We start from the raw sequence: 27,612 nt of genomic DNA, 5'->3' as shown, positions 1-27,612 counted from the left end.
GGGATGATCCCCTGGAGATGGGAATGGCTACCCAGTCCATAATTCTGGCCTGGAGAATTCCATGGACTACAGCATCCATGGGGTCGCAAAGAGTCAGACATGACTGAGTGACTTTCACTTTCTTGCATAGTTAATTGACTGTAATTATCCAACTTCTTTTTGAGGTATACAGTTAAAGTCTTTGAAGTTATTGATGATAGTTTATAAGGACAGTGGCACTAAACTTCTGGTTCTGTTCATGTTCCAGTGTTCTGACCTAAAGTCTTTTAGGTATAATTCTCTAAACCCATGCTTACAAGTATGATATCTGTACTCCTTTTCTATGAATGTTCCTATGCATATATTGGGTTGAAACCATATGAAATAGCTTTTTCTATATGTCAACACATTCAAACATCAACAGTTTCATCCTGTTCAATTTATTATATACTGTTTAGTCCCAAATGGGATAGTTGGCTAAATAGCCAAGAATGTTTTTAAGAATTTATGAAATCTCTAAATATCACTGGAATCACTCTAGGGCCTTGTAACAGTAAAAGCTAGAAATCATTTTTCTGCCCCAGAATTTCTAGCTTCTTAAAGCAACATAGCTAGCCAAGGAAGAAACCAGCAATTAGAGATTTGAATTTTAAATGGGCTTCCCAGCAGAAGTAAAGATTTCACAGGTGGGAAATAGACATTTGAAGAAAACTCAGTTCCTTTCTTGACTAGGTTTTTTTATTTCTTGAGTAAGGTATTCAGTTCAGTTCAGTTCAGTTCAGTCCAGTCACTCAGTCATGTCCGACTCTTTGCGACCCCATGAATTGCAGCACGCCAGGCCTCCCTGTCCATCACCAACTCCCGGAGTTCACTCAGACTCACGTCCATCGAGTCGGTGATGCCATGCAGCCATCTCATCCTCTGTTGTCCCCTTCTCCTCCTGCCCCCAATCCCTCCCAGCATCAGAGTCTTTTCCAATGAGTCAACTCTTTGCATGAGGTGGCCAAAGTACTGGAGTTTCAGCTTTAGCATCATTCCTTCCAAAGAAATCCCAGGGCTGATCAGTGAAATTCATATATAAAATATTGCCAGTATTTTGAATGGTCAACATTGTTCCTTAATGCATGTTAAAAAAATACCAATGTTTTCTATTTCAAGGTCCTGTTGATGAAAAAGTATCTATTAGTTCCACACTACTAAGCAAAAAATATGAATCAAAACAGCCTCTAAGAAGCATCAACACTGATTCTTCACTTAATCAATTTTGTGAACATCTCACTGAACTGGTTATTTCCTATATAATTTCAAGCATTTCTGATTGTACCAAAGATGGTGAAACAAAACAGAAATCACTAAGAAATGAAGACACAACTTATAGCGAGGTTATTTTAATTCATTCCCAAGTGTTTGAGCATCGGTCAATTTCTATCAGAGGACTTGCTTTAAGCATTTCTGAGGTCATTATTCAAATCCTTTTAAATAGTGACATTTTAAAGGGAGATGTTACAAAAGTGGTTTCTATGAAAGCAAAATATATTTATTGCCCAAAAGCAGCTGTGGCTGATTTCAGTGATCTCTTTCAGGATCTCTTAATAGGAGTGATCCATGTTCTGTCCAAAGAAATAGGAATAAATCATCACCTTGACAGGAAAGGAAAAAACAAATCACTCTCCACACCTAAAAGCCATAGTTTGCTCAATTGCAACAAAGCGAAAACTATGAAAAGACAGATACATGCCAAAGGTTGGAAATCAGCTCCTACTCACCAACTTAATCAACTAATACAGAAAGGTAAACTAAATTCTCTAGCATGTAAGTTAAACACTCTGGTTGGCAGCCTAAGATCTCCTGAATCCAAAGAAGTAGTCAACAAAATTTTCAATATTGTTTTTGATTTGTTTTTGCCAGATGAATGCCCAAATTGGGATACAGATTCTGGTAAAACAGCAAGAAAAAAGTTCCTATCTTCAAATAACCCACAAAGTCATAGAATTCCTAGAAATAACCTAGGGCTCTCCCCTAAATCAGCTTTTCTTCTGAATGTTGTGTGTGAGAAACTTATTAGAATGCTTTTGGGAAAATGTACAACCAACAACTTTCTTACAAATAGTCCTCTTTCTGACAAAATATCAATAGAAGGTCAACTGTTCAACACACTTCAAAATATAGATGATTATTCCAGTTTAACAATGGACTATGGCTTACCATTTGAGGAATATGATATGTCAGACCTTTTTGAAAATTTGGCAGAAATAGATCAAGAGTCTATGCTTAGTATTATTTCCCATAGCTTGGTAAAATCCTTAATGGAAAAATTGTCATGCGGTATACAGCAACCTCCCAGAAGTCCACCAGTTACAGACAAACATTTAACATACAGGACAAGCGAGAGACTTCCCAGTTTCCCCAAAGCAAAAAGGCCAGAATTAAAAGAATCAAAACAGGGTAAAAACTCTGTGCGATTCATGAGTTATGATAGCAAACCTCTGACAGGACCATCAGATGATCTTAGGGTGATTCATTCCAAGATGCAAACCCCATTCAGTAAGCAATTTTCAGGAAAATTCCCGTCTCTTCAAAGACCAGATAAAAAGGCAACAGCCTTTCTTAACATACAATATCCAGGAGGCATGAACACGGGCGTGTACTCTGCCACATTTCTGGAGGAAGTAATTGTGGACATTTTTCTTAATCTCACCACCTCATTGCAAGGCAAAAATGTGAATATCACTGAAGCCCAGCTTAATGAGATGAATATATTAGATATCAACTGCGTGGTGAATGAGTTTAATACTGCTCAAGTCACTGTTTTACGGGACATTGAAGAAAAGATGTGTTTTCCACCGGTCTATAAAGAAACTGTTAGTAAGATTGGTAACTCCATTTATAATGATGTATCATGGGACTACACATTGCAAGTTACCTGTAGTGATCATCTGGCATATGCTGCCATGTCAATAGCAGAACAGATAACTAGTGGCATATTGAAAGAGAGTATAGACTACCAGCTCCCATTGTGCTTTATAAGAAAGCTCATGCCTAATTCATATCACCCTCTCAAAGCTGAAAATATACTACTGAAACTTCAAAACAACCTAAGTGAACTTAATTACCAAAGTCAACATTCAACAGGCTATATCACTATGCTCTCCTACTCATTTTTAGCAGATGTCATCAGAAGACTATTATCTCAGCTCATTCTTCCACCCATAGAGGCTTCATGCTTAGGAAATAAATACCTAAAGACATTAGATTTTAATGAAGTATCCACCTGTATAATAAATAAAGTTTTGTTAGCCATTTCAAAGCATAAAATTTGGCTCACTAAATATGATTGTCAATGTGTATATACAGAACAAAACCTTCAAAATATGGTGGAGTCTATTTATAATAATATTTTGCAGATGTCTGACTCACTTGCGTCAATACAGAAAAGCATAGAAAGCCAAAGCCCAATTATGGTTGACCGAATGGCCGGTCTTATTATTCAAGAGATTATTGAAAATCATCTTCAACCCTTTTTGTGTGAAGAGAGCTTACCTCATTCAATGTCTCCATTGGATGAAATATCAAATATGGTTAAAGAGGTTCTCGGTGAAGTCACAGGGTCACACAGACCCCAGAAGTCATCATCACTAGGTATAAGCTTTTATCCTAATGCATTTGTAGAAGAAATTGTTGCCAGACTATTATCAAAGGTCTTCAATCCAAAATATAACATGGAGTGTGATTTGGATAAAATGACCTCAAAAATAGTAAACTCAATAAACAACCATTTTAAGAAGGCTAAAATCTGTGTTCTTCGTGATGACCAAGAGCAGCCATTCCCCACTGTCGATACAGACACCATGGATGAACTTGTCAATTCAGTTTATAAGAATGTTCTGAAACAGCATGGGCTGGCTGTTGATAGTAAAGAACTCAAAGACAGTGATATTTTTGCAGAAAATATCACCAATTTAATTGTAGCAGCTATATCTGATTATCTTTTTCATCCGCTGTTTTCTGGAGATTTGTCAGCTTCTTCCTACACTATTTTGACAGCAGAGAACATAATTCAGAACATCTTTAGAGGCATCACTAAACCTACCCAGCCAAGCCAGCATTTATCACCATATAACACTTTGCTGCCATACACATTTTTAGAAGAAATAATCAGAGAATTATTATCTAGAATCTTTCCTTCTGCATCTAACATGGTTCCATACAGCAAAACTCCAAAAGATAGATCAGAAAGTAATCACAGTGAAATCTCTTCAAAGTTAATCAGTGATATTAGAATGAAAATTTCTCAACATGAGATTCGATTTTCAAAAGATGAAGATGAAACTGAATCTGTTTATTCAGAGGATGATGTTCAGTGTCTCGTTGATTCCACATTCAGAAATATCGGGCAAAACTCTGGGTCTGAAGAAGCAGTTGAGCACGATATCACAAGCAGTGACAATGTTTTTATTGATAGAATAGCAAGTTTTATCATTAAAAATATTTGCCAACAACATCTTCATCCATTTTTGTACGGAAAGTTGTCATTTACTTCATCATATAGATACTTTGATAGTACAAGAAGAAGACATTCTTTTTTTGCCCGTGTTTACTCCTCAGCCTTTTTGGAAGATGTGATCTCTGGAGTTTTAAGTAAAATATTCCACAGAGCATTAGGTATTGTACAAACAAAATCACTAAGAGATTCAGAAAAAGAACTGTTGGAAACAGCCAAAAAATTCATATATTTGATAACGGAAGAATTCTCAAAAGTTCAAGTTAGTACCCTAGAAAATGCTGAGGAACAATTGTGTTTGCCACCAGTAGATAGAGACACAGTGATAAAAATTATCAATGCAGCATATAGCAAAGTTTTACAGGAATATGAACTGGAACCTAATAAGGACTTTTTCAGTGACACCAAGACACTGGCTGAGAGGCTTACTAAAATTATCCTGGCTGAAGTTTTTGATTTCCAAATTCCTCCATATTTCATAGCAAAGCTACCTTTCAAATCATATTCAAAACTCAATGCTGATGTTTTGATAAAGAGAGTTCATTACACAATCAATACATCAAGCCTCCGAAGACAGACTTGTACAACATATACCACCATATTGTCACATACACATTTGGAAAAAATAGTAACTCAGGTTTTATCTCAGATAAGTCTATTGAACTGCAATGCAGAAGACCCATACTTTTTGCAGTCAGACTTCAACAACACAGTTGTGAGTCTGATTGATGAAATCATGTCAATAATTTCTAAACATGCAATATGCATCATTAAAGATGGAAATGAAAATAAAAATGTAATTTCAGAAAACAGTATCCAGGCTATGGTTGATGCCATTTTTACTGCCATTTCTCATTCAAAGCTATACCAGTCTGTTTCAAAAGATAAAAAAGGCATAAGTAATATACCTGTAACAAAAATAGCAAGTTATATAATAAGGGAAATATTTAACCATCATCTTGAGTCATTTTTACCTGGAGATAAAACTCTTCCTTGTACAGTGGAGCAAATTTATCAGCAGAGAGCAATAGATCCTAAACAAAGAGAATTATCCTTCATCGTGAATTCAGCTGTCTTTTTGGAGGAAGTAATTTCTGAGCTTTTATGCAAAATTCTTTGTATATTCTCATATGTCTTGGCTACTGAAAATCCATGTAAAGCAAAAGCCAATGTTACAGATATTGTTACAAGATTAGTAAAATCAATTGTGCTGGAATTCACCACTTCACAAATTTTAGTTGCAGATCACTTGCATGAAAATCTCTATTTTTCAGAAGGATACAAAGAAATGGTTAGAAAAACTGTTAGCATTATTTATGAAAAAATATTAGATGATTATCAATCTCTGTTTCATATTTATAGAGCTATACAAAATGATGCTGTTGGTTTTGGGGAAAAAATATATCATCTTCTGTTAGAAGAAATTTATGATTATCAGGTGGAGTCATTAGTTTTAGGAAAATTAGAAACTTCTTCCTATTCCTCCCTCCAAGAGAAGAATATCATCAGAAATGTACTCAACGCCATCAACAATGATAGCCATGACTTGCCATCATGCATTACTGTATTGCCTCGTTCCCTTTTAGAAAATATGACTTACAAGCTTCTGACACGTATGTTTCCTTCACCTGAGACTCAAATAGAACCAAACGAGGAAGAGGTGCCACCAGATTATGAGTTTGTGAATACAGCTTCAAAACTAACTGATGATATTATAACAGAAATTTCTGAACATGAGATTAGACTTGCCGAGGCAGAGGAACATGTGGAAAATTTGCAATTAGGGGCAATTGATGACTTTGTTGACTCTATATGTAACAATATTATTAAAAAAATTAAGTTTGAAGATGAAGTGCAGAAAGATGCATACAAAAGAGGAGGCTCATTCCTTGGGAGAATAGCTGGTTTCATTATGAAGGAAATTGTGGACCACCATCTGCAACCATTTCTATGTGATGAAAAATCATTTCCCAGTGACTTACCCAGAAATGATGATGTCATTGAACTCTTGAATCCCATTAAAGAAAAAATACAGTCCTTGCCCCAGACTTCTGTATACTCTGCTACATTTTTGGAAGATGTCATCTTTGACCTTGTTCGCAAATTTTATACTCTACCAAGAATTGCTGAAAATCCTAAGGACAAAGAGATATCGGAAAGAAGTATGGGCCTGGCTATTAAATTTGCAAATGTTCTGATAGGGGAATTTAGGAAAAGCGAAATTAAAGTTCTAACAAATGCTGAAAAAACGTTTGCATTTCCACCAGTAGATAAAGAAACAGTTGATAAAGTATGTGATTCTGTGTATGATGAGGTGACAGAAATATATGGATCTAAAAATGTTCAGAAACATGATAGAAGTAACATTGTTATAGAGATGGTTGCTGCTTTAACTAAGAAGGCAATCTCTGCTTTCAAGATTCAGCCACTTTTTTCAGGAGGCCGGTCTTCCACCTTGTTTTCATATCTAGATGTGGATAGCATCATGCAAAGAATTCAACACCTACCATATAAAACCTTTACAAAGATAAACAGAAGCTTGAAGGAGAACCCAGTTTCTTCACTAGAACAGTTATCTACACGTATTCCCCTAAGCTCAGACCTGAAAAACAAAATGGACACTTTGGAAATAGACAGCAGAGCAGTTAATGGAAAAGAGAACTTCAAAAAGAAGACATCAATGAAAACAGGCAGCAGCCAGCAGCCAATATGTATTAATATAAGTAGTATTATGAAGAGCAAAGTAACTACCATAGCATTAGAGTCAGTTGGAGGTATGGCAAAGAAAAAGAAAGGGGATGAAAAGAAAAAGGAAACTTCAATTGGAAAAGATGAGAACGTATCAAAACTTACTTCAACGACAACCAGTGTGAAAAGTAAAGATACTCCGGGGCCAGATTTGGGTACAGCATTTACAAAGAATGAAATCAAGAAGAAAGACCACGTGTCTAGAAGAGATGAGAAAGGGCGAGGTGATGAGCTATATCAACATCTTTCACCAGCTATTGATGATACAAAAAACAAAGTTGTCCTGAAACCAAGTTTTGAAATATGTGGTAAAAAGAAGTGTGACAAGAAAAAAGGAAACAAAGTTGTCCTGAAACCAAGTTTTGAAATATGTGGTAAAAAGAAGTGTGACAAGAAAAAAGGAAGTTCATTAGGAAAAGGGGATATACCTCTTGAATTACCATCTCTGACATCCAAGGTGAGAAATACAGAGATCCAAAAAAAGAGGAGGGATTCTCCAGCTTACCCAGCTACAAATGGCAAACAGATCTTACATTCTAAACATGCCCAAAATGTCCCTGTAAGCATTTACAGAAATGTTTTAGAAACATCATCTCTCCAAGGACCAGTGGATGATTTAAATTACCCAAGCCTCCTAGGTGAAAACGCAGCATATGTAACTCAAGCTTGTGGCAAGGATTTTGCCCAGCATGCCTCAGTGAATTCAGCTAAACAAAATGCTCCTGCAAAAGAGGAAGAGAATGAGATCCAAAGGCAACCTCGTAAATGGGACAATCCTCAGAACCTACTAGAAAATAAATCCAGGATTTTCCCTGCTAACTTTTTAGAGGATGTTATCTTTGAAATAGTTAACAAATTGATTTTTTCTTCTTCACTGGATACATATGATGCATGTCAAAATGTAACCAATGATGTAAATCCAGCTGAGCTCTATGGCATGGCTATGAAACTGATTGATTCCCTGTTAAAGGAGTTTTCAGATGCTCAAATTAAAGTATTAAACCCAGATCAAGGAATTAAGTTCCTTCCATCAGAGGATAACGTTTCAGCAGTTCATAAAGCACCTCTCAGGCAAAAAGAACTGTCTGTGGTTAAAAGACCTTCCAAGAAAAAGATAATTATGGATAATATACCACCCATACATAACATGGTACCTACAACTAAAGTACCTTCTTCAGGTCAGACACCTTTTATGGCTAAAATACCATCAATTGATAAAATGTTGGTCAATAAGATTGTTCACTCCTCTATATGCAATATCTTACAGGATTATAGATCTCAGGACTCCATCTGTGAGGACATAAATTTTAATGTTGAAAAATTAGCAAAAAGGCTAGCTAATGCAGTAATAGAAGAAATTCTTCAGTATCAGCTAAACTTGCTATTTTATGATGAGGGTTCAGATCCAGAATGTTTGCCTCTAGAATCTAAGAAGGTTATGAAAAAGGTCCATAAAGTGGCCCAGACAGCCTGCAAAGAATGTCAGACATCATCACCATATACCATAATGCTGCCTTATGAATTTGTAGAAAGGATAATTTCTTCTCTTCTATCAAGAATTTTCTCAGCAGTAGCCAATGCTAAAACAGAAATGTCTGAGGATAATTTGTACACAGAGTTAGATTTCCTTCAAATGAAGTTAGCAAGTACAGTTAAAACAGAGATCTCCAAAGATGAAGATATGATTATACAGTATGTAAAATCCTTACATCCTAATGATGATGAAATTATTCAGTTAGTGGTTCAAACTGTTTATAATAATCTCTTGCCTCAATTTGGATCTCAAGAGAGCATACGAAAGTGTATTAGCAGTGGTTGCAAAATCCTTTTAGAAGCCATAGTTAATTTAGTTGTACAGGAAGTGACTGGAAATCAGTTACAAAACTATTTTTCTGGAGAACTAACACCACTTCAGTGTACAGAAATTGATAGTACTATTGACAATATCCTTAGAGGTGTTACCCAAACTAGTGAAGTTCCCCAGCCTCAACCATCCCGGGCTTACAAACTGCCTTTTAACATAATAGAAGAAATTGCTGTCAAGTTTTTGTCAAAGCTTCTATCTATGTTTCCAAAAGCAGATAAGGAACAAAACAATTTTCTGAACGCTGAAATGCAAAAAATAAGCTCAAAAATCTTGAGTTCATTTCAACAATATATCTCTCAAAGTCATATTACAGTAGTGCCACAGGTCAAAGAGTCCTCCACTGTGTCTTTAACAGACAGTGCAACTATTGAAAAAGTCGTTACTTCTGTTTATAGCACTGTTCTAAAGCACTCTGGCTCCCATATTTCAGTGTACAAAGATTTAATGGGGAAGAGCAATGTCCTTTCTGACATAATAGGATTTTTAATGGTGAAGGAAATTTCCAATTCAGAATTTCATCCTCAAGAACAGGAAGAAACATCAAGTTCAGAGTTAGTTCTAGAACCCGTCAAAATTATGGAAAAGGTGGCTAAGATTATTGATGATCTGAAGTCAAATAAAAAGTCTCCAACCAAAAAAGAGGCTGTATTAGATGCCAGGTTTTTAGAGGAAACACTTGCCTTGTTCTTGGCTAAACTAGTCAAGTTGCCAAGTGCCTCAAGCAAAGATGCTGAAAACTTATCAAAGCCTGAGTTAAATAAAATTGCATCTCAATTGACAAAATCCATGACAGCTGAAATTTCCAGGAAAAACATTCGTATTGTAGCTGCCAATCCTGAAGAATACTTTTTAAATCCAGAAAGCATAGAAATTATTTCTCAGATGGTTGATTCTGTTTATAATTGTGTACTACAACAATCTGGAACACATGAAGAACTTTATCATGATATGAAAGATACAAACTACATCTTTCCTAAAGAAATGGCTTCTTTAATTATCAGGAAAGTTTCCAGTTGTCCATTAGCAATGATTAGCTCAGGAGATCCATGTGCTAATCTCTTTGGTGATTTGGACATTGATCGAATTGTTGAAAAGGTGCATGAGCGTGCTATCAAAATAGAACCTGGACTAGAGCAAAAAGGGTTAGATCAAGGTTTAAGGCAAGAGGAGCTTTCGGTTAGGATAATTCCTCACCTTGGCAAAGAACCAATTAATATTGATCCCGACATTGTTGCAGAGCACTTAGGGGTCATTTCTATAAAAACACAGTCTCTTGAGAAGCTGCAGACTGAGTGTTTAGCTAGAACTGGACACAGCATTGAAACACTGAGAAGAGCATCAATAAATGGGAAGAGTTACTCAACTGAGATACCTGCTGCGGGAAACAGAAAGAAAGAAAAACGCATTTATTTGGATCAGATGGGACGACTGAATGTAAAGCCTTTAGAGGTAAGTGCAAAAGGCAGTGGTGAAAAGAAATGAGCAATTAGTAAGACCTGTCTGTCGTCCTTCTGTGATTTCCTTTTTCAGGGAGGTCTGTGGGAATGCACTTGTAAAGTATGGTCAATTTCTCTTGCCCAGCCCAGTAGAATTAGGGACTCTGATTCCTCCAGTACAATCCTCTGCTTTCCTGGGACTAACCCCATCAGCAATGTGGCTCATGTAAAGGTGGCAGGCTAGTTTCCAGTAGCCAGTCAAACTGAACTGCCATTTCTTGAAGAATGGGAGTGCAGAGAAACACCCTTAATAGCAAACAGAGCTGATTGGAATTGTAGTTTTCATTTGGCAACTCAGAGGAAATACAATTCTGACAGTTACCACAATTCTTTTTAATGGATATACATTGTCATAGTACCATATGAGTCCAAAAGGGCCAGTTAGAATATCAGCTAAACTAGTCTCTATTGGATTGAAATCCTCAATCTTAAAGCTCCTCAGAAGTATTATTTTCACTTAGTAACATTTATCAACAAACATTAGACCAAAAGCTCTTTAGAGTTTTCTTCTTATTTCACTTTTTTTCCCTTTGTTTCCCAGTTCTCTATATACATCCTCAGCACAAACTAAGTTTCTTTCCCATTCTAGCCTTGTTCTGGATCCAGTTGTCTTTGTGCTGCTATTTTTATGAACTAGTTTCTCTGCAGTCCCATATTTGGGCTCCAAATGTACTTCAGTAATGGGGATCTGAATTGCCAAAATGCTGTCCTTAGTACAATGCAACTATTTGAAAAAGTAGTTTGTTCTGTTTACGGATCTTGGGGGCAGTGTTGCCAGGAGATAGAGTTCCACTGACCGACCCCATTTTCTCATTGAATACCAAAGCCCCTAGGTGTAAATGAGCCTCTTGCACTGTGCACTCACACACCTGTGGCTCACAAACAGGGCAAAGTTCTATGGAACTAGCCTGCCTGGAGCCTAGGCCCAGGAGCATGTTTTCCTTAACACCATTTTCCAACTCACTGAACTAAGTCTCAGAGCTAGTGAATACATTGATGGGTACTTTTTTTTGGTTCCAAATACTGAGACTGTCATACACTGATGGAAATCTCCCTGGTCCTTAGTTTCTTGGACTAGATAAAGGTCCTTTCTAGCTCTCAAATGTCCTTTTCTCTCTGGGTTTCAAAATTACATTAGTATTTACTTAGTAGTCTTCATTTATATGTAAGTAATTCCTTGGGCACAAAATCTGTCTAAACTGTAGAACATGACTCTCATGTCATTACTTCTTAACCATCTGCAGACATACCCATCAGTTCTTCTTCTTGGTTACCTGCTTTCATCTCTTACATCCTTTATCAGTAGTTTAACTATCTCTTATAGCCCAGAAGAACTTGAAAGAGAACCAGATCAGATCAGATCAGTGGCTCAGTCATGTCCGACTCTTTGCAACCCCATGAATCACAGCACGCCAGGCCTCCCTGTCCATCACTAACGCCCGGAGTTCACTGAGACTTATGTCCATCGAGTCAGTGATGCCATCCAGCCATCTCATCCTCTGTCGTCCCCTTCTCCTCTTGCCCCCAATCCCTCCCAGCATCAGAATCTTTTCCAATGAGTCAGCTCTTCGCATGAGGTGGCCAAAGTACTGGAGTTTCAGCTTTAGCATCATTCCTTCCAAAGAAATCCCAGGGCTGATCTCCTTCAGAATGGATTCGTTGGATCTCCTTGCAGTCCAAGGGACTCTCAAGAGTCTTCTCCAACACCACAGTTCAAAAGCATCAATTCTTCAGCGCTCATCCTTCTTCACAGTCCAACTCTCACATCCATACATGAGCACTGGAAAACCATAGCCTTGACTAGACGAACCTTTGTTGGCAAAGTAATGTCTCTGCTTTTGAATATGCTATCTAGGTTGGTCATAACTTTCCTTCCAAGGAGTAAGCATCTTTTAATTTCATGGCTGCAGCTTTTGAATATGCTGTCTAGGTTGGTCATAACTTTCCTTCCAAGGAGTAAGCGTCTTTTAATTTCATGGCTGCAGTCACCATCTGCAGTGATTTTGGAGCCCAGAAAAATAAAGTCTGACACTGTTTCCACTGTTTCCCCATTTCCCATGAAGTGATGGGACCAGATGCCATGATCTTCGTTTTCTGAATGTTGAGCTTTAAGCCAACTTTTTCACTCTCCACTTCACTTTCATTAAGAGGCTTTTGAGTTCCTCTTCACTTTCTGCCATAAGGGTGGTATCATCTGCATATCTGAGGTGATTGATATTTCTCCCGGCAATCTTGATTCCAGCTTGTGTTTCTTCCAGTCCAGCGTTTCTCATGATGTACTCTGCATATAAGTTAAATAAACAGGGTGACAATATACAGCCTTGATGTACTCCTTTTCCTATTTGGAACCAGTCCGTTGTTCCATGTCCAGTTCTAACTGTTGCTTCCTGATCTGCATACAAATTTCTCAAGAGGCAGATCAGGTGGTCTGGTATTCCCATCTCTTGAAGAATTTTCCACAGTTTATTGTGATCCACACAGTCAAAGGCTTTGGCACAGTCAACAAAGCAGAAATAGATGTTTTTCTGGAACTCTCTTGCTTTTTCCATGATCCAGCAGATGTTGGCAATTTGATCTCTGGTTCCTCTGCCTTTTCTAAAACTAGCTTGAACATCAGGAAGTTCACAGTTCACATTATTGCTGAAGCCTGGCTTGGAGAATTTTGAGCATTACTTTACTAGCGTGTGAAATGAGTGCAATTGTGCGGTAGTTTGAGCATTCTTTGGCATTCCCTTTCTTTGGGATTGGAATGAAAACTGACCTTTTCCAGTCCTGTGGCCACTGCTGAGTTTTCCAAATTTGCTGGCATATTGAGTGCAGCACTTTCACAGCATCATCTTTCAGGATTTGGAATAGCTCAACTGGAATTCTATCACCTCCACTAGCTTTGTTCATAGTGATGCTTTCTAAGGCCCACTTGACTTCACATTCCAGGATGTCTGGCTCTAGGTCAGTGATCACACCATCATGATTATCTGGGTCATGAAGATCTTTTTTGTAGAGTTCTTCTGTGTATTCTTGCCATCTCTTCTTAATATCTTCTGCTTCTGTTAGGTCCCTACCATTTCTGTCCTTTATCGAGCCCATCTTTGCATGAAATGTTCCTTTGGTATCTCTGATTTTCTTGAAGAGATCCCTAGTCTTTCCCATTCTGTTGTTTTCCTCTATTTCTTTGCATTGATCGCTGAAGAAGGCTTTCTTATCTCTTCTTGCTATTCTTTGGAACTCTGCATTCAGATATTTATATCTTTCCTTTTCTCCTTTGCTTTTCGCTTCTCTTCTTTTCACAGCTATTTGTAAGGCCTCCCCAGACAGCCATTTTGCTTTTTTGCATTTCTTTTCCATGGGGATGGTCTTGATCCCTGTCTCCTGTACAATGTCACGAACCTCATTCCATAGTTCATCAGGCAGTCTATCTATCAGATCTAGTCCCTTAAATCTATTTCTCACTTCCACTGTATAATGATAAGGGATTTGATTTAGGTCATACCTGAATGGTCTAGTGGTTTTCCCTACTTTCTTCAATTTAAGTTTGAATTTGGCAATAAGGAGTTCATGATCTGAGCCACAGTCAGCTCCTGGTCTTGTTTTTGCTGACTGTATAGAGCTTCTCCATCTTTGGCTGCAAAGAATATCATCAGATTTCAGTGTTGACCATCTGGTGATGTCCATGTATAGAATCTTCTCTTGCATTGTTGGAAGAGGGTGTTTGTTATGACCAGTGCATTTTCTTGGCAAAACTCTATTTATCTTTGCCCTGCTTCATTCCGTATTCCAAGGCCAAATTTGCCTGTTACTCCAGGTGTTTCTTGACTTCCTACTTTTGCATTCCAGTCCCCTATAATGAAAAGGACATCTTTTTTGGGTGTTAGTTCTAAAAGGTCTTGTAGGTCTTCATAGAACCGTTCAACTTCAGCTTCTTCAGCATTACTGGTTGGGGCATAGACTTGGATTACTGTGATATTGAATGGTTTGCCTTGGAAATGAACAGAGATCATTCTGTCGTTTTTGAGATTGCATCCAAGTACTGCATTTCAGACTCTTTTGTTGACCATTATGGCCACTCCATTTCTTCTGAGGGATTCCTGCCCGCAGTAGTAGGTATAATGGTCATCTGAGTTAAATTCACCCACTCCAGTCCATTTCAGTTCGCTGATTCCTAGAATGTCGACATTCCTTCTTGCCATCTCTTGTTTGACAACTTCCAATTTGCCTTGATTCATGGACCTGACATTCCAGGTTCCTATGCAATATTGCTCTTTACAGCATCGGACCGTGCTCTTATCACCAGTCACATCCACAGCTGGGTATTCTTTTTGCTTTGGCTCCATCCCTTCATTCTTTCTGGAGTTATTTCTCCACTGATCTGCAGTACCATATTGGGCACCTACTGACCTGGGGAGTTTCTCTTTCAGTATCCTATCATTTTGCCTTTTCATACTGTTCATGGGGTTCTCAAGGCAAGAATACTGAAGTGGTTTTCCATTCCCTTCTCCAGTGGACCACATTCTGTCAGACCTGTCCACCATGACCCGCCCATCTTGGGTTACCCCACGGGCATGGCTTAGTTTCATTGAGTTAGACAAGGCTATGGTCCTAGTGTGATTAGATTGACTAGTTTTCTGTGAGTATGGTTTCAATGTGTTTGCCCTCTGATGCCCTCTTGCAACACCTACCGTCTTACTTGGGTTTCTCTTACCTTGGGCATGGGGTATCTCTTCACGGCTGCTCCAGCAAAGCGCAGCCATTGCTCCTTACCTTGGAAAGAGAATAGCTAATCCGAAACAACTACCCCTGCTAACCTTAAGGGAAGTGAAAGTTGCCTTAAAGACAGTAGACACAGGTAGCGCAGCATGCTTCAGTTGTTTTGATTCCTTCCAGCTATCTGAATAGCAGTGTCATGAGGATGAGGGTTACAGAAAGAATAGATCGGTTTAGAAAACCCAGACAACTCTGTCAGAAATCTACAAGCCAGGCCTCATTTGCTATTTTGAGGTACCAAAACTTCCTAATACACCAGACACATGCCTATTAAAGCTCATACTGTGTCACATTCACATTCCAAAGCCATATACAATGATCTTTCTATTTTTTTTGACCCCTTTCCCTCCACCAGCACAGATAACCAAAATTGATTATTTCCATTTCTTACAGAAGTTCTTTAATTTTGTTTTGCACAAAGGATATTTCTTTAAGGCAGCATTTATCTGAAAATCTGGTTTGCAGTGTTACAGAGGGATCTAAGATTGATAACTCAAATTAACTTGAAAGTTCTGTGGCATCATCAAAAGGCTACAGAAATGGGAAAAGTTATTTGTTTAATTGTAATGGTCTCTTCCTTAATCTGTCTTTAACATTGCAAAATGGAAAGTAACATTTGACTAGGGAAGTGAGGAGAATGAAAATTTACTCTTTGAAGCTTCCTTTGGAAAATATGTTCCAAGGATTAGGGTGTTGGAGGGGTGAGGAGTGAACATTCAAAGTCCTTCACAATTTGCCATTATTCATCAGTTTTAAAAATCCCGGTCAGCCAACACTTTGTCTTTTTCATGAAAATTTCTTTATTTAGATTGGTGTGTTAGTTCCCTAGTAAGGAGTTCAGAAAAACATGTTATCGTGTCTAAATCTGTTATAAGACTTTCAAAGCAAATGATGAGAACAGTGTACTTAAAGTATGCATTTTGCATTTCTTATAAAATTTGAAGCAAAAGGAGGAACCTTAGTTAGGGTCTCTTCTTTGAACTGGACTGTTAATCTTGAATACAAAAAAGAATTCTAGAAAAGAGCAAATATTGCTTATGATTTTCACTTATTTTTTCTTTTAAACATATGACTAATATTTAGTAAAAGGCACTTAAAGATAAGTAATTTTACTAAATTGAAATATAAACCATGTGAAAGTTGCCTTACTATTCAATACAATAGAACCACAGCAAAAATGACTGAATTGATTGTTTTTTAACATTCATTGTCTCTTTAATTCCAGATTTGTAGTAGGAATTCATTTCAGAGTTTAATAAAGCCCGACATCACCAAAGTGGAGCTTTTAAAAGATGTCCAAAACAAAAAAGATCTTATCATTCGGTTAATAACTCATGATATTAGTCAAGAAAATTTAGAAAATAAAGAAGAAAGCTTAGCTTCTGATGAAGATGAAGTTGTTTTACAAGAGGTTATAAAAGAAGAAGAATTTCCAGAAAGCCCACTTGAAGATCAAGTAAAAGAAGACATGAAGCTCACTACCAGCACAGTGGCTCACCCTAAGCCACCGACTAGCAATCGCAGTCTGAAAAAATGTTTGTCAGTAGGAAAATGTCAGCCCAAATCCAGTGTAACTATAATGACTGAAGTGTCACCAGCAAAACAGACGGAATCTGAACAGACACTAATAAGAACTGATTCTAACATTGATGTAACTGCCTCAGAATGCTTGACTGTCACAAACTCGTCTTGGGAGAAAAAGACACAACTGAGCGTAAGTGAGAAATGTAACTATCAGTGACCAGGTTTCTATAGAAAGGGTAGAGAGTTTCACAAACTTAGTCCAAGTAATACACATTGGGTAGGAAGATAAGGGCATCAACTGGATCCCATGTAGTCTCTCCCAGCTCTGATGATATTTACAACAAAAGGGAAATGATTAACAGATGAAGCCAGGAGCCTCAATTGAAGAAAAACAGATCATGGAAAGAGTCCTAGGCTATTTAGGACAAGAAAAACAGAAAATAGAAACTGGTTAGGAGAAACACAAGCTAATTATTTAAAATGCTAGGTTGTGGGGGGTTTTGGTACACTGTACTGCCCTGTAAATATTCATTGGAAGTTTTGTGTGTACCAACTCCATTCCAGTGGGCAGGACCAGAAGATGGACTTGAAGGGGAGTAAAAACATTCATGCAAATTCAGCCTATCTAGGTTTGAATTCTGGCTTTGTCACTTAGTAGCTATGTGACTTTGGGGAAAGTTATTTAACCAACTATCTTCTTAAAAATTACTTATCCAGCTTGTTAGTTGAATATGTTGAATATTCCCCCTGTAAACAGCCCATAAACTCTAGCTCTTATCCCTAGTTCTGTACCCTTCTAGTTGTGATCTGGGCCTCACTGACCTCTTGGGTTAGCCCTCCCCCAAAAATTGTACCTTACTCATATGTATGTGGATTACACATGATTTAGAATTTCCTAGTAAAACAATCCCATGGATTATCCATTTGCAGGAAACCTGGGTTCAATCCCTGGGTTGGGGAGATCCTCTGGAGAAGGGAAAGGCTACCCACTCCAATATTCTGGCCTGGAGAATTCCATGGACTACAGTCTATGGAGTTGCAAAGAGTCATACATGACTGAGCAACTTTCACTTTTACTTCTTTCCAGTTAACTCAGAAGCAGCAATGGACCAGAGAAAACAAAACACAGGACTATGACTCTGGCCAGTTCAGGAGCTCATCAGGTCAATAGCCTTGCACAAACTCTATGTATTGGGATCTGTTTATTTACTGGAAAGCCATGTGAAATCTCATGAGCAAACAAAGTGTGCCTGGTCAGAAATGCTGGCTATATAGATAACTAAGGAAATGTTGTGGTATGTTTTATTTATTATAAACACTCTTTTGTGTCTTGTATTTTTCCAGGAAACAGAAATGAGACCTAGCACTGAACCAACACATCACTTCATCCATAGAATGATGAGTGCATCCTCATATACTGAAGAAGATCTGGCTTCATTTTCTAGGTACAGTCAGTTAAAGTAATACTAGTTGGCTAAGGAAATAGAAATCTGAAATGAAGATTATGTTGAAGGGAAGAATGGGCCCCTCAAGTAAACCTGTGAGGAAGCCAGTTTAGCCCTTCAATCTCCCCTCACTCCTTCCCCTAACTCCCCTCTGTGTTTACTTCCTGGGCCCTCCCTTCACATCTTTTCTCCTATTCCTATTTATCTGGTCTCTACTTTCTTCTCCTGGGATCTGCTTTCTTGTTTAGTTACTTTGAGTCTTTAAATGTGTTAGGTTCTTGAATCTGGGAGACAGGCTCTGAGTCAACAGTCCCCACTTAGTTCACGTATGTACCTAAATGCTCAGCAGGGTGGCAGTGTCAGAAGAATCCCAAGGACATAGAGGGGCAGTGTAAATTAGAGCACTCAGGGAAGAATTCTCAAAAGCATTAGAGTTGGAGTCGGGCTTTAAATGATGGATAAGATTTAGATAAGACCATCCAGGTTGGAAAAGACTATAAGAGAAAGGCTGGACCATGTGGTATGTATAGGGACAGGGAGGAACAAAGTACACTGAAGTCTTAATAGTTTTTCTAGAAAAGCCAAAACATGTCTAAAATGGCCCTTGTGTTCATAAGAATATTCACAAACTGGGAACAGTAGCACTCTGTTTTTGTGTTTTAAAACTTTTTATTTTATATTGGAGTATCACCAATGAACAATGTTGTAATAATTTCAGGTAGACAGCAAAAGGATTCAGCCATACATGTATACATGTATCCATTCTCCCCCAAACTCCCTTCCCATCCAGGCTGCCACATAACATTGGGCAGAATTCCCTGTGCTATACAGTACTTCCTTGTTGGTTATCCACTTTAAATACAGCAGTGTGTGCATGTCCATCCCAAACTCCCTAACCATCCCTTCACCCCACCCTCCCCGCTGGTAACCATAAGCTCGGAACAGTAGCACTTTGTATCATGGGAGAAATAGGGCATAAGGAAGAAAATCCACCCTGTCCCAACTATATCCTTTTCCACCTGGCACCATGAAATTAAGGGTTCTTTTTGACCCGATGCCATTTTAGGACATCCACTCCTGGCCCACCACTGGCTTTATCTCCACTCACGCTTGTCTTAACATACATAATTAGTATTGCAGGCAAATCTCAACTATTGGTATCATTGCATAAGACAAGTGGGAACATACAAAACCAAAGTCAACGTAGCTGTCATTTTTATTTTGACATACCATGCCAGGTTTGCATCTATATAAATAAAGACTTGCACAGATGGTTCTTTAACAGTCATTATTATTCATTAATCATTATTCATTCCTTCATATAAAATACAAAGAAAATGAAATGTCTTGTATCTTTTCTTTAGTTTTGATGACGACCATTCCACAGATCCAAGTGCCAAGGTTATAGAAGGTTGGATTGATTTCTTTTCTTACTTTAAATTAGATTGTATTTAAAAAGAGAGTTTGTTCATCACATTGACAAATACTGAGTTTTCCAGTAGGCTGATCTAAATTGGAGGAATCAGTGTCAGTTAACCAGTTAGTGTGATGAACTAGTTTGCTTTTTCTGAAACGCTAGTAAGATTCCATTAATAATTGTGGTGAAAAGTATGTAGTGTGACTATAAGTTTACAGTTACCATGATCCTGTGGGAAATATCCAGGAAATAAAGGTTTATCACATCTGTATGTAGACTACAGCCCATGCTACTAGGATTTAATAATCTCTTTAAGAATGTATGCTTGCTTTATATAACTAGGTTGCTGCTGCTGCTAAGTCGCTTCAGTCGTGTCCGACTCTGTGCGACCCCACAGACAGCAGCCCACCAGGCTCCCCGTCCCTGGGATTCTCCAGGCAAGAACACTGGAGTGGGTTGCCATTTCCTTCTCCAATGCAGGAAAGTGAAAAGTGAAAGTGAAGTCGCTCAGTCGTGTCCGACTCTTAGTGACCCCATGGACTGCAGCCCACCAGGCTCCTCCGTCCATGGGATTTTCCAGGCAAGAGTACTGGAGTGGGGTGCCATTGCCTTCTCTGATATAACTAGGTTAGCCCTAGTAAAATATATTTAAAAGCTTTTAAAGCTAAAAATGAAACCTACATTTATTTGCTTACATTAAATCCTGGCTAGGGTGGACCCCACTTTAATTCTGTCTCTGTTAAAACTGACTCATTATTTATGAGTTGGGTTTGGTCCTCTATTCTTTTAAAGCTCAAAGGATCAATGTGGCTCTAACAGTGGGACAGCACTGAGGTAGGGGTATCATGTTTACTGTAAAGATGGCCTGAAAACTCCAACTACAGAGCTGGAGTTGGCCTTGGTTGTTTCAAGCCTGCACCCACTCAGGAAGTTATTCAAGAAATATATCCTCTCCATTTGAGAGTGGGAATAACATTCATTAAAAGATGAACCCTGTGTACGAGACAGCAAAAGAGACACTGATGTATAGATCAGTCTTATGGACTCTGTGGGAGAGGGAGAGGGTAGGGAGATTTGGGAGAATGGCATTGAAACGTATAATATCATGTATGAAACGAGTCGCCAGTCCAGGTTCGATGCACGATACTGGATGCTTGGGGCTGGTGCACTGGGATGACCCAGAGGGAGGGTATAGGGAGGGAGGAGGGAGGAGGGTTCAGGATGGGGAACACAGATATACCTGTGGCGGATTCATTTCGATATTTGGCAAAACTAATACAATATTGTAAAGTTTAAAAATAAAATTAAAAAAAAAAAAAAGATGAATCATAGAATGGAGGTAAATTGCCAGAATCCCATAAACAGGTCATCATCAGAGGATGATACATCACTGGTGTGTTTCCTGTATTATGGAATCATAGGCTGTCAGAGCCAGAAAGTAGCTAGTATAACCTTATTTTACAGCTGAAGAGACCGAGGTTCAGGGTAGGAAAGTGACTTGTCCAAGGTCATACTGTCAGTCAGAATATAGATCCCACGTCTCCTAAATCTGAACTCAACGTCATTGTTTTCTTCAACTTCACTGCAGTGAGTCACACTTAGATATAGGTATCCTGTGGTAATATTTAATATTGCACCTGTCCAGTTCATGCATTCATTCACATTCAACAGAGTCACTGGGCACTTTCTTTGGGCTGGACACTGTTCTAAGTTGTGGAGATACAGCTGCGAATGAGAGACAAAGTCTTCACCTCCTTCTAATTGGGAAGGGGATATAAACACAATAGGGCTTCCTCTGGGGTGGTGACGAGTTGGCCAGGACTGAGTGACTGAGTACAGCACATAAACACAATAATTCTGGATAGGAATAAGTACTTCCCATTTCACCCAGGATAAAAGCCAGGGTCTTTACAATGGCTTACAAGGCCACACATGGTCTGGATTCCACTCGCCCCTCCTGGTGACCTGTCTTGACCACCTCTCTTTATGATCCCTCTTAATCACTCCACTCCAGCCACATGAACATTTATCTTCTTCAGATCTTTGCTGAAATATTATATTCAAAGTCAAAAATTCCCTGAACACTTTTCTTTAAAACTGAAACCCCAATGCCACCCCAGCACTCCCTGCTTTAATTTTATCCCTAGCATTTGTACCATCTGAAAGCTTTTTTAAAATTTTGTTTATTGACTCTCTCCCTTCCCTAGAATGTTAGTTCCATGAGGGCAGGGATTTTTCTCTGTTCACTGTATCCCCACGTGTCTACAAAAGAAGCACAGAGTAAATACTCAGTACATATTTGTGAAATTCATGAATGAATATGAAAAAAAATAATAAAGAAGAGCCCAAGTGATACAGAATGACTGACTAGATTAGTTTGGTCCAAGAAGTCTAGAAACATCAGATCTTAATAACGGGAAGGAAGTGACCACAAGAAGATCTGGAAGCAGAGGGTCCCACACACAGAGTTCAGTAAGTGCAAGGACCCTAGATGGGATGAGCTTGGCATGTTAGAGGCATCTTCCCCACGACCTGTGCCCAGAATTTGAGGATCTCACCTCTTTCGGTTTCTTCTGCTTGCCTAGTTTCTGCGATTCTCTGATGAAATTATTGAGGTTATTTTTGTGCCAAAATGTGTACATGTCTCAGAAATAACTGTTTTCCAATATTGTGTTTTGATCACAGAAAGTCTTGAATGTCCATGTCTGGAGAATTTGAGCAGTCTTGAGGTAAATATTTTTCACTGGCTCCCCTCACTGTGAGCCAGTGGAACCCTGACAGAAATGAGGGAGTGCCTTAAAGTAAGGGTGTGGCGTGCCTTAAGGGGCCTCAGGAAGCACTCCCAGTTGGGGCCAACCCCTGGTTGAAGTTATTGTCCCCGAGTAAGTGCATAGGGTAAGCCCCTTAGCACCTGAGAACAATGGCATGCAAGGAGTGAGGCCCTTGAACTGGAAGGCCCGGTGGGGGCAGGGAGGGAACAGATGCTTCAAAGAGGAAGGGGCGCTGGCTGAGGGAAGTGAACGCTGGCTCCATCTGCTTTGCAGGGTACCCTTGCTAGGCAGCTTTCCAAAAATCTGGCCCACTCCTTAGTGTGATCCCAGGAAATTCCCTCCACCTAAAGCCCTCTTAGGAAGTCTCTGAGGAGATTGAAACTACAGATCCTCCTAGATCCTCCTCTCTGTTTTGTATTACTTTTGCTTTACTCTTGGTTCACTTTAACCATCCCCCAGCATGCGTGTACGCACACATTATCATAAACCATCCCCCTTATCCTGCATTATTTTCTTCACAGCACTTAGATCACCATTTAGTCATTTATTCAACATCAAGTGCCTACTATGTGCCAAGGGCTAGAGATTCAGAAGTAAACAAAGCTGTCAAATATTCCTGCCCTCATCCTCTGGCAGAGGATTCACTTGAGTATAAGCTTCATGACAGCAAGGGCTTGTCTCTTTCACTCATAACTGTATGCCCAGCACCTAACATAGGACTGAGATAAAGTAGATGCTCAATAAATGTTTGTCAGAAGAACAGCCTTAGCACCATCAGAGTCAAATTTCAACTAAGTCAGGAGTGCCTCAACTCCTACCCCCATAAAGCTGATGGACAGCCCTGTGTGGGAACTGTTAGACAGAGCAGAGGTTCTCAACCCTGGCTGCACCCTGGAATCAACTTTAACAACTGACGCCCAGCATTCCATCCCCAGAGATTCGAATTCAGTTGGTCTGGGTTGCAGCCTGGGCCCTGGGTGATTTTGATGAACAGCCAGTGTTGAGAACCACTGAGTTAACAGACTTGTGTCTGGCCATTTAGTAGCATCTGCCCCTTCCCCTCCTTCCTTTAGATAAGGAATTTTCAACCTGACTTCATGCTAGAGTCACCCAGGCAACTTAGAAAAGAGAATGCTTGCCCCAGCCCCAGGGATTCCTGTTCATTTGGGGCGGGGTCCAAGCATGCCTATTTGTAATATTTCTCCAGATGGTTGTGTTGTACAGCCAACGTTGAGAACCAGTCCCTTAGATTGTTCTGTCCCAGTTTATCCCTTTATATATCCTATCCTCAGTATCTTAATCCATAAACTGCCTCAAATCCAAAATTTCACCATAATACTCTGCTCTCCATACCAATGATAGGTGTTGGTGTGGAGAGCTTCTCTCATCTCTCATGCTTCTCTCATCTTGCCTTCACTGATTTGCCCCATCCTTTTTAACCGCCCTCACCATGGCACACCTAGCCCAGCCACCTCCCCCAGCCTACTGCAGGCCCTTCTGGGACCCTGCTGCTTCTGCATTCCAGGGGGTGAGGAAGGTCCACAGAGCAAAGCCAGCACCTGAGCCACCATCTCCGCCCTGCCCCCTCCAGGCTGCTGCAACCTCACACTACCACTTTCTTGCTCCAGACCTCACAATGGTTAAGAATTATTTCAAAGAAGATTGGGGTAGTAAAATGGACCTCCCCTTGCCTCCTCCTTCCCTTAAGACCTCCACTATCATTAGCTTTGCTCAGAGAAGGATCGAAAATGTTTTATTTGTTCCAAGTTCCAGGAGGGGAAGGGCAGCATGGCTGACATTGTTCTGTGACCTGGGACACGTGAGCCCTTGAAATTATCCGCCAGGGGCAGCCCTTGTCTGAGTCTGGCGCCAATCCTGGGTGTCCTAATTAGCAAGAATTATGAGAAGTCATGCCTAGGAATAACCAAAGTCCCAGAAGATAATTCTTTGAGACTGAGGGGCCCTGAGATTACTATGTATGATGCCACCATGGTTGTGCTCCCTTCAGGGTTTCTAGTGTTCGCTGTCCATCAAAGGGCAGAGGCTTAAGCTAGTATTTCACCTTTGTCTTGGCAGTTTCTCACCCTCTATCAACATAGAAGTGACCGGACCAGCCAATATTCCTCAAACGATGGCACTTCAGGTACAACAAATTTATCATTTTAGAATGAAGCTCTCAATTATGTCATTTTGAACATAGAGGAGTTTTGATCATTCACCCCCCTTGCCCATCACATTGAGTGGCTCTTGCCTTGCAGCACACCCACCCACCACCAATATGAGGATGAGATAATATGACTTAGTATGTATGTGTGTGTGTATGTGAGTCGCTGTTGTGTCTGACTCTTTGCTACTCCATGGATTGTAGCCCTCCAGGCTCCTTTGTCCATGGGATTCTCCAGGCAAGGATACTGGAGTGAGTGGCCATTTCCTTCTCCCTTAGTATGTATGTAGATTGCAATTTGCAGGTTATTATGCAGTTCTCTGACTTAAACTTCACAGCAAAGGGGTGACAGGTACTGGAAGTAACATTTATTAGGGACCGGCCATGTACCAGGCATTCTGCTAAGTGCTTTTCTCACATCCACCCTGTGAAGCACCATTTCCATTATATCGACAAGGTAAGTCACTAAAGCTGATCATACCATGCTTCCTTGCAAGTCTTGAAGCTCTCTCTCAGAGAGGAGAAAATGGAGGCAAATGACCTGCCTGAGGTGGCACAGCCAGCAGGTGGCTGAGCCAGGGCTCAAACATCACAGGTCTTGAGGCTCTATCCCATATTCTTTTTCCTGCCAAACAGGGACCACATCTCAGAACTAAGCGGTGACCAGGAACTGCCTGCAGAGTTCAGTGATAAGTAGAAAAGATCCCATCTAGGTTTCCAAGTAGCATGTCCAGTCAAAGAGTAAAATCACATTCTTCTGTGACTTTAGTTTGATGGGGATGCCTCCTCCCAACCCTGTAGGTTCTACACATTAGAGGAGTTCACTGAGAAGCAGTTCAGATAACCTATTTTTGCTCTGATAAGGGCTTTTGGAGGAAGAAATGCAGAAATGGCTCACCCTGTGCTAAGGTGCTCAAAGTAGTAAAGCTCCCCACAGAGGAGAATTTACATTGAATTTGAAATTACAATGATACCTGCTTAGGAAAACCCACCCCAAAAGAGGGGACTTCTGGACCAACACAGGCTCATTACAGCTTATTTTTCACGAATAGGATTTTGGGGGAATCAAAATCAGTTCATGGTACGACGTGTCATTCCCTAGCCCTTGGCATGTGTCATGGCCATAAACACCCAGGTACATTTCTCTCTTCAGAGTGACCAGTACCAACCAAGTGAAGTCCATGGTGCTGCCCACAAAGCAGATCAAAGCAGCAGCAGGGTGTCTTGAAGGAGACCTGGAAATGGTGGCCAGGCATCTACATTTTTAACAAGACCCGCAAATTGCAAAAACAAAGCTTTGTTTTTCCCCTCAAGATTTTCAGAATGTGGCCTTGCAGTATATGCTTGAATTCTGTTACTAAGTCTTTGTCTTACTTTTTCAGAAGAGATCTCTCCATTCAAGCCTTTACTTTTGCAAATTTTGGCTTTTTCATTATTAATTTCCTGGTTCTTATTTTGTTTAAACTATCAGCACATTCCAGTACTGCATTATTGATCTGAAGAGCTAAACTATTCCTACTCCCCTTTATTTGGGGTTAAATTTGCTATCTGCTACCTTAGAACCTTCCCTGGTAGCTCAGACGGTAAAGCGTCTACCTACAATGCAGGAGACTCAGGTTCGACCCCTGGGTCGGGAAGATCCCCTGGAGAAGGAAATGGCACCCCACTCCAGTACTCTTGCCTGGAAAATCCCATGGACTGAGGAGCCTGTTGGGCTACAGTCCATGGGGTTGCAAAGAGTCGGACACGACTGAGCGACTTCACTACTTCTTCACTTCTTCACCTTAGTTTTAATCATAGATCCTTGAGGTTCCTAAGGTTATATTGCTAAAGAGAAAAACTGAGGATTTGCAAGAGGTCTAGGAGAACCATATCTTTTACTAGAAATAAGAAGGTATGTTCTTTATTGCCCTGTGTCTTCTTATGACATCCTGTCACAATTCATCAGCAACAAAGATAAATGCTCATTTCTGCCCTTACAGATACAACAATCATTTTGTTAACATAAACTATTAGATGCTTTAAGAGCCCTTTGCACAAGACAAGTGGTATAGAACAATGAGTCCAAATGAAGACTTTTATTGGCCACTCAAGTCCTGTATAGCTCACACAAACAAACAGATCACTTGGGTCAGACAACTGAAAATGTTCCCAGACTGAGTGAGAAATGCTAGCCTTTTGTAGTGCACAGCTGCTTTTGCCTGGACATTTTGAAATGGACACCAGTACTGTTGAGAGTTGAAAGTTACCTTCTTGTGTGGAATTAGCTCATCAGGCTACCCATGTGACCTTAGACAAGGCATCTGACTTCACTGGGTTTCTCCTGCTTTCTTCCAAAGGCTGTCAGAAGGAGCAAACTACTCTTTGTGAAAGCACTTTTAAAAACAAAAGCTATTATATAACTACTTATTTCTGAATCCTAAATGATCACTCCCCGGGGCCTGACAGCAATTGGAAAGCCTGGTAACTGATCACATTTCTCTCTTGGTTGTTCACAGACTTTGAAAAGCCCCATACTTCCTCTAGACAGAGGTCTGAAGTGTTTTCAAGATCTAACACCAGTGTTCGGAAACCTTCTTCACCCTCACCCCCTCACCAAGAGAGAAAGTGAGACTGTAATACCCAATAACAATAAGCATGTTGACCTTCCTCAAAAAATAAATGGTTGTTAAAGCTGACATTGTGTCCTACACACTGATTCTTATAAATATTGAAAATAAGAGCAAAGAAAACATAAAAAGGCAGTTGGAGAAAAGGAGGGTTTTGATAAATGCTTCTGACAAGCATTTTGGGATGAAAAGAGCAGCTCTGTGTCACATAGAGATCCATCTAGCAAGCAGTGTGGGGTTGAAGCTCTGCTCTTGAGGGCCCTGCAGCCTTGCTGGGAAGATGAGAACTAACTTCAAAGCAAACGTGTGATACCAACAAAACAACGTGTC

The 27,612-nt window shown here is 39.7% G+C and overlaps 2 protein-coding genes across 2 annotated transcripts in view; both read left to right on the top strand.

Moving 5' to 3' along the window:
• The window catches only part of LOC129639570 (fibrous sheath-interacting protein 2-like), a 61,303-nt gene extending 57,150 nt beyond the window's left edge, over positions 1-4,153 (top strand). The window contains exons 16-17 of the mRNA XM_055564708.1: positions 1,138-3,994; positions 4,126-4,153. Coding sequence (XP_055420683.1) covers positions 1,138-3,994; positions 4,126-4,153 — 2,885 coding nt within the window. The remainder of the gene's footprint in view (positions 1-1,137; positions 3,995-4,125) is intronic.
• LOC129638442 (fibrous sheath-interacting protein 2-like) lies at positions 3,957-27,341 on the top strand. The gene is made up of 7 exons (XM_055562861.1): positions 3,957-10,544; positions 16,578-17,066; positions 18,221-18,321; positions 19,686-19,732; positions 22,424-22,467; positions 24,586-24,652; positions 27,172-27,341. Exons 1-7 carry the CDS (start codon positions 4,176-4,178, stop codon positions 27,282-27,284), a joined length of 7,230 nt encoding a protein of 2,409 aa, XP_055418836.1. The 5' UTR covers positions 3,957-4,175; the 3' UTR covers positions 27,285-27,341.
• The last annotated feature ends 271 nt before the right edge of the window (positions 27,342-27,612 follow it).

This window comes from Bubalus kerabau, chromosome X (genome assembly GCF_029407905.1).
Source record: "Bubalus kerabau isolate K-KA32 ecotype Philippines breed swamp buffalo chromosome X, PCC_UOA_SB_1v2, whole genome shotgun sequence".
Classification (NCBI taxonomy): domain Eukaryota; kingdom Metazoa; phylum Chordata; class Mammalia; order Artiodactyla; family Bovidae; genus Bubalus; species Bubalus kerabau.
This window is presented reverse-complemented; position numbering and strand designations above follow the sequence as displayed.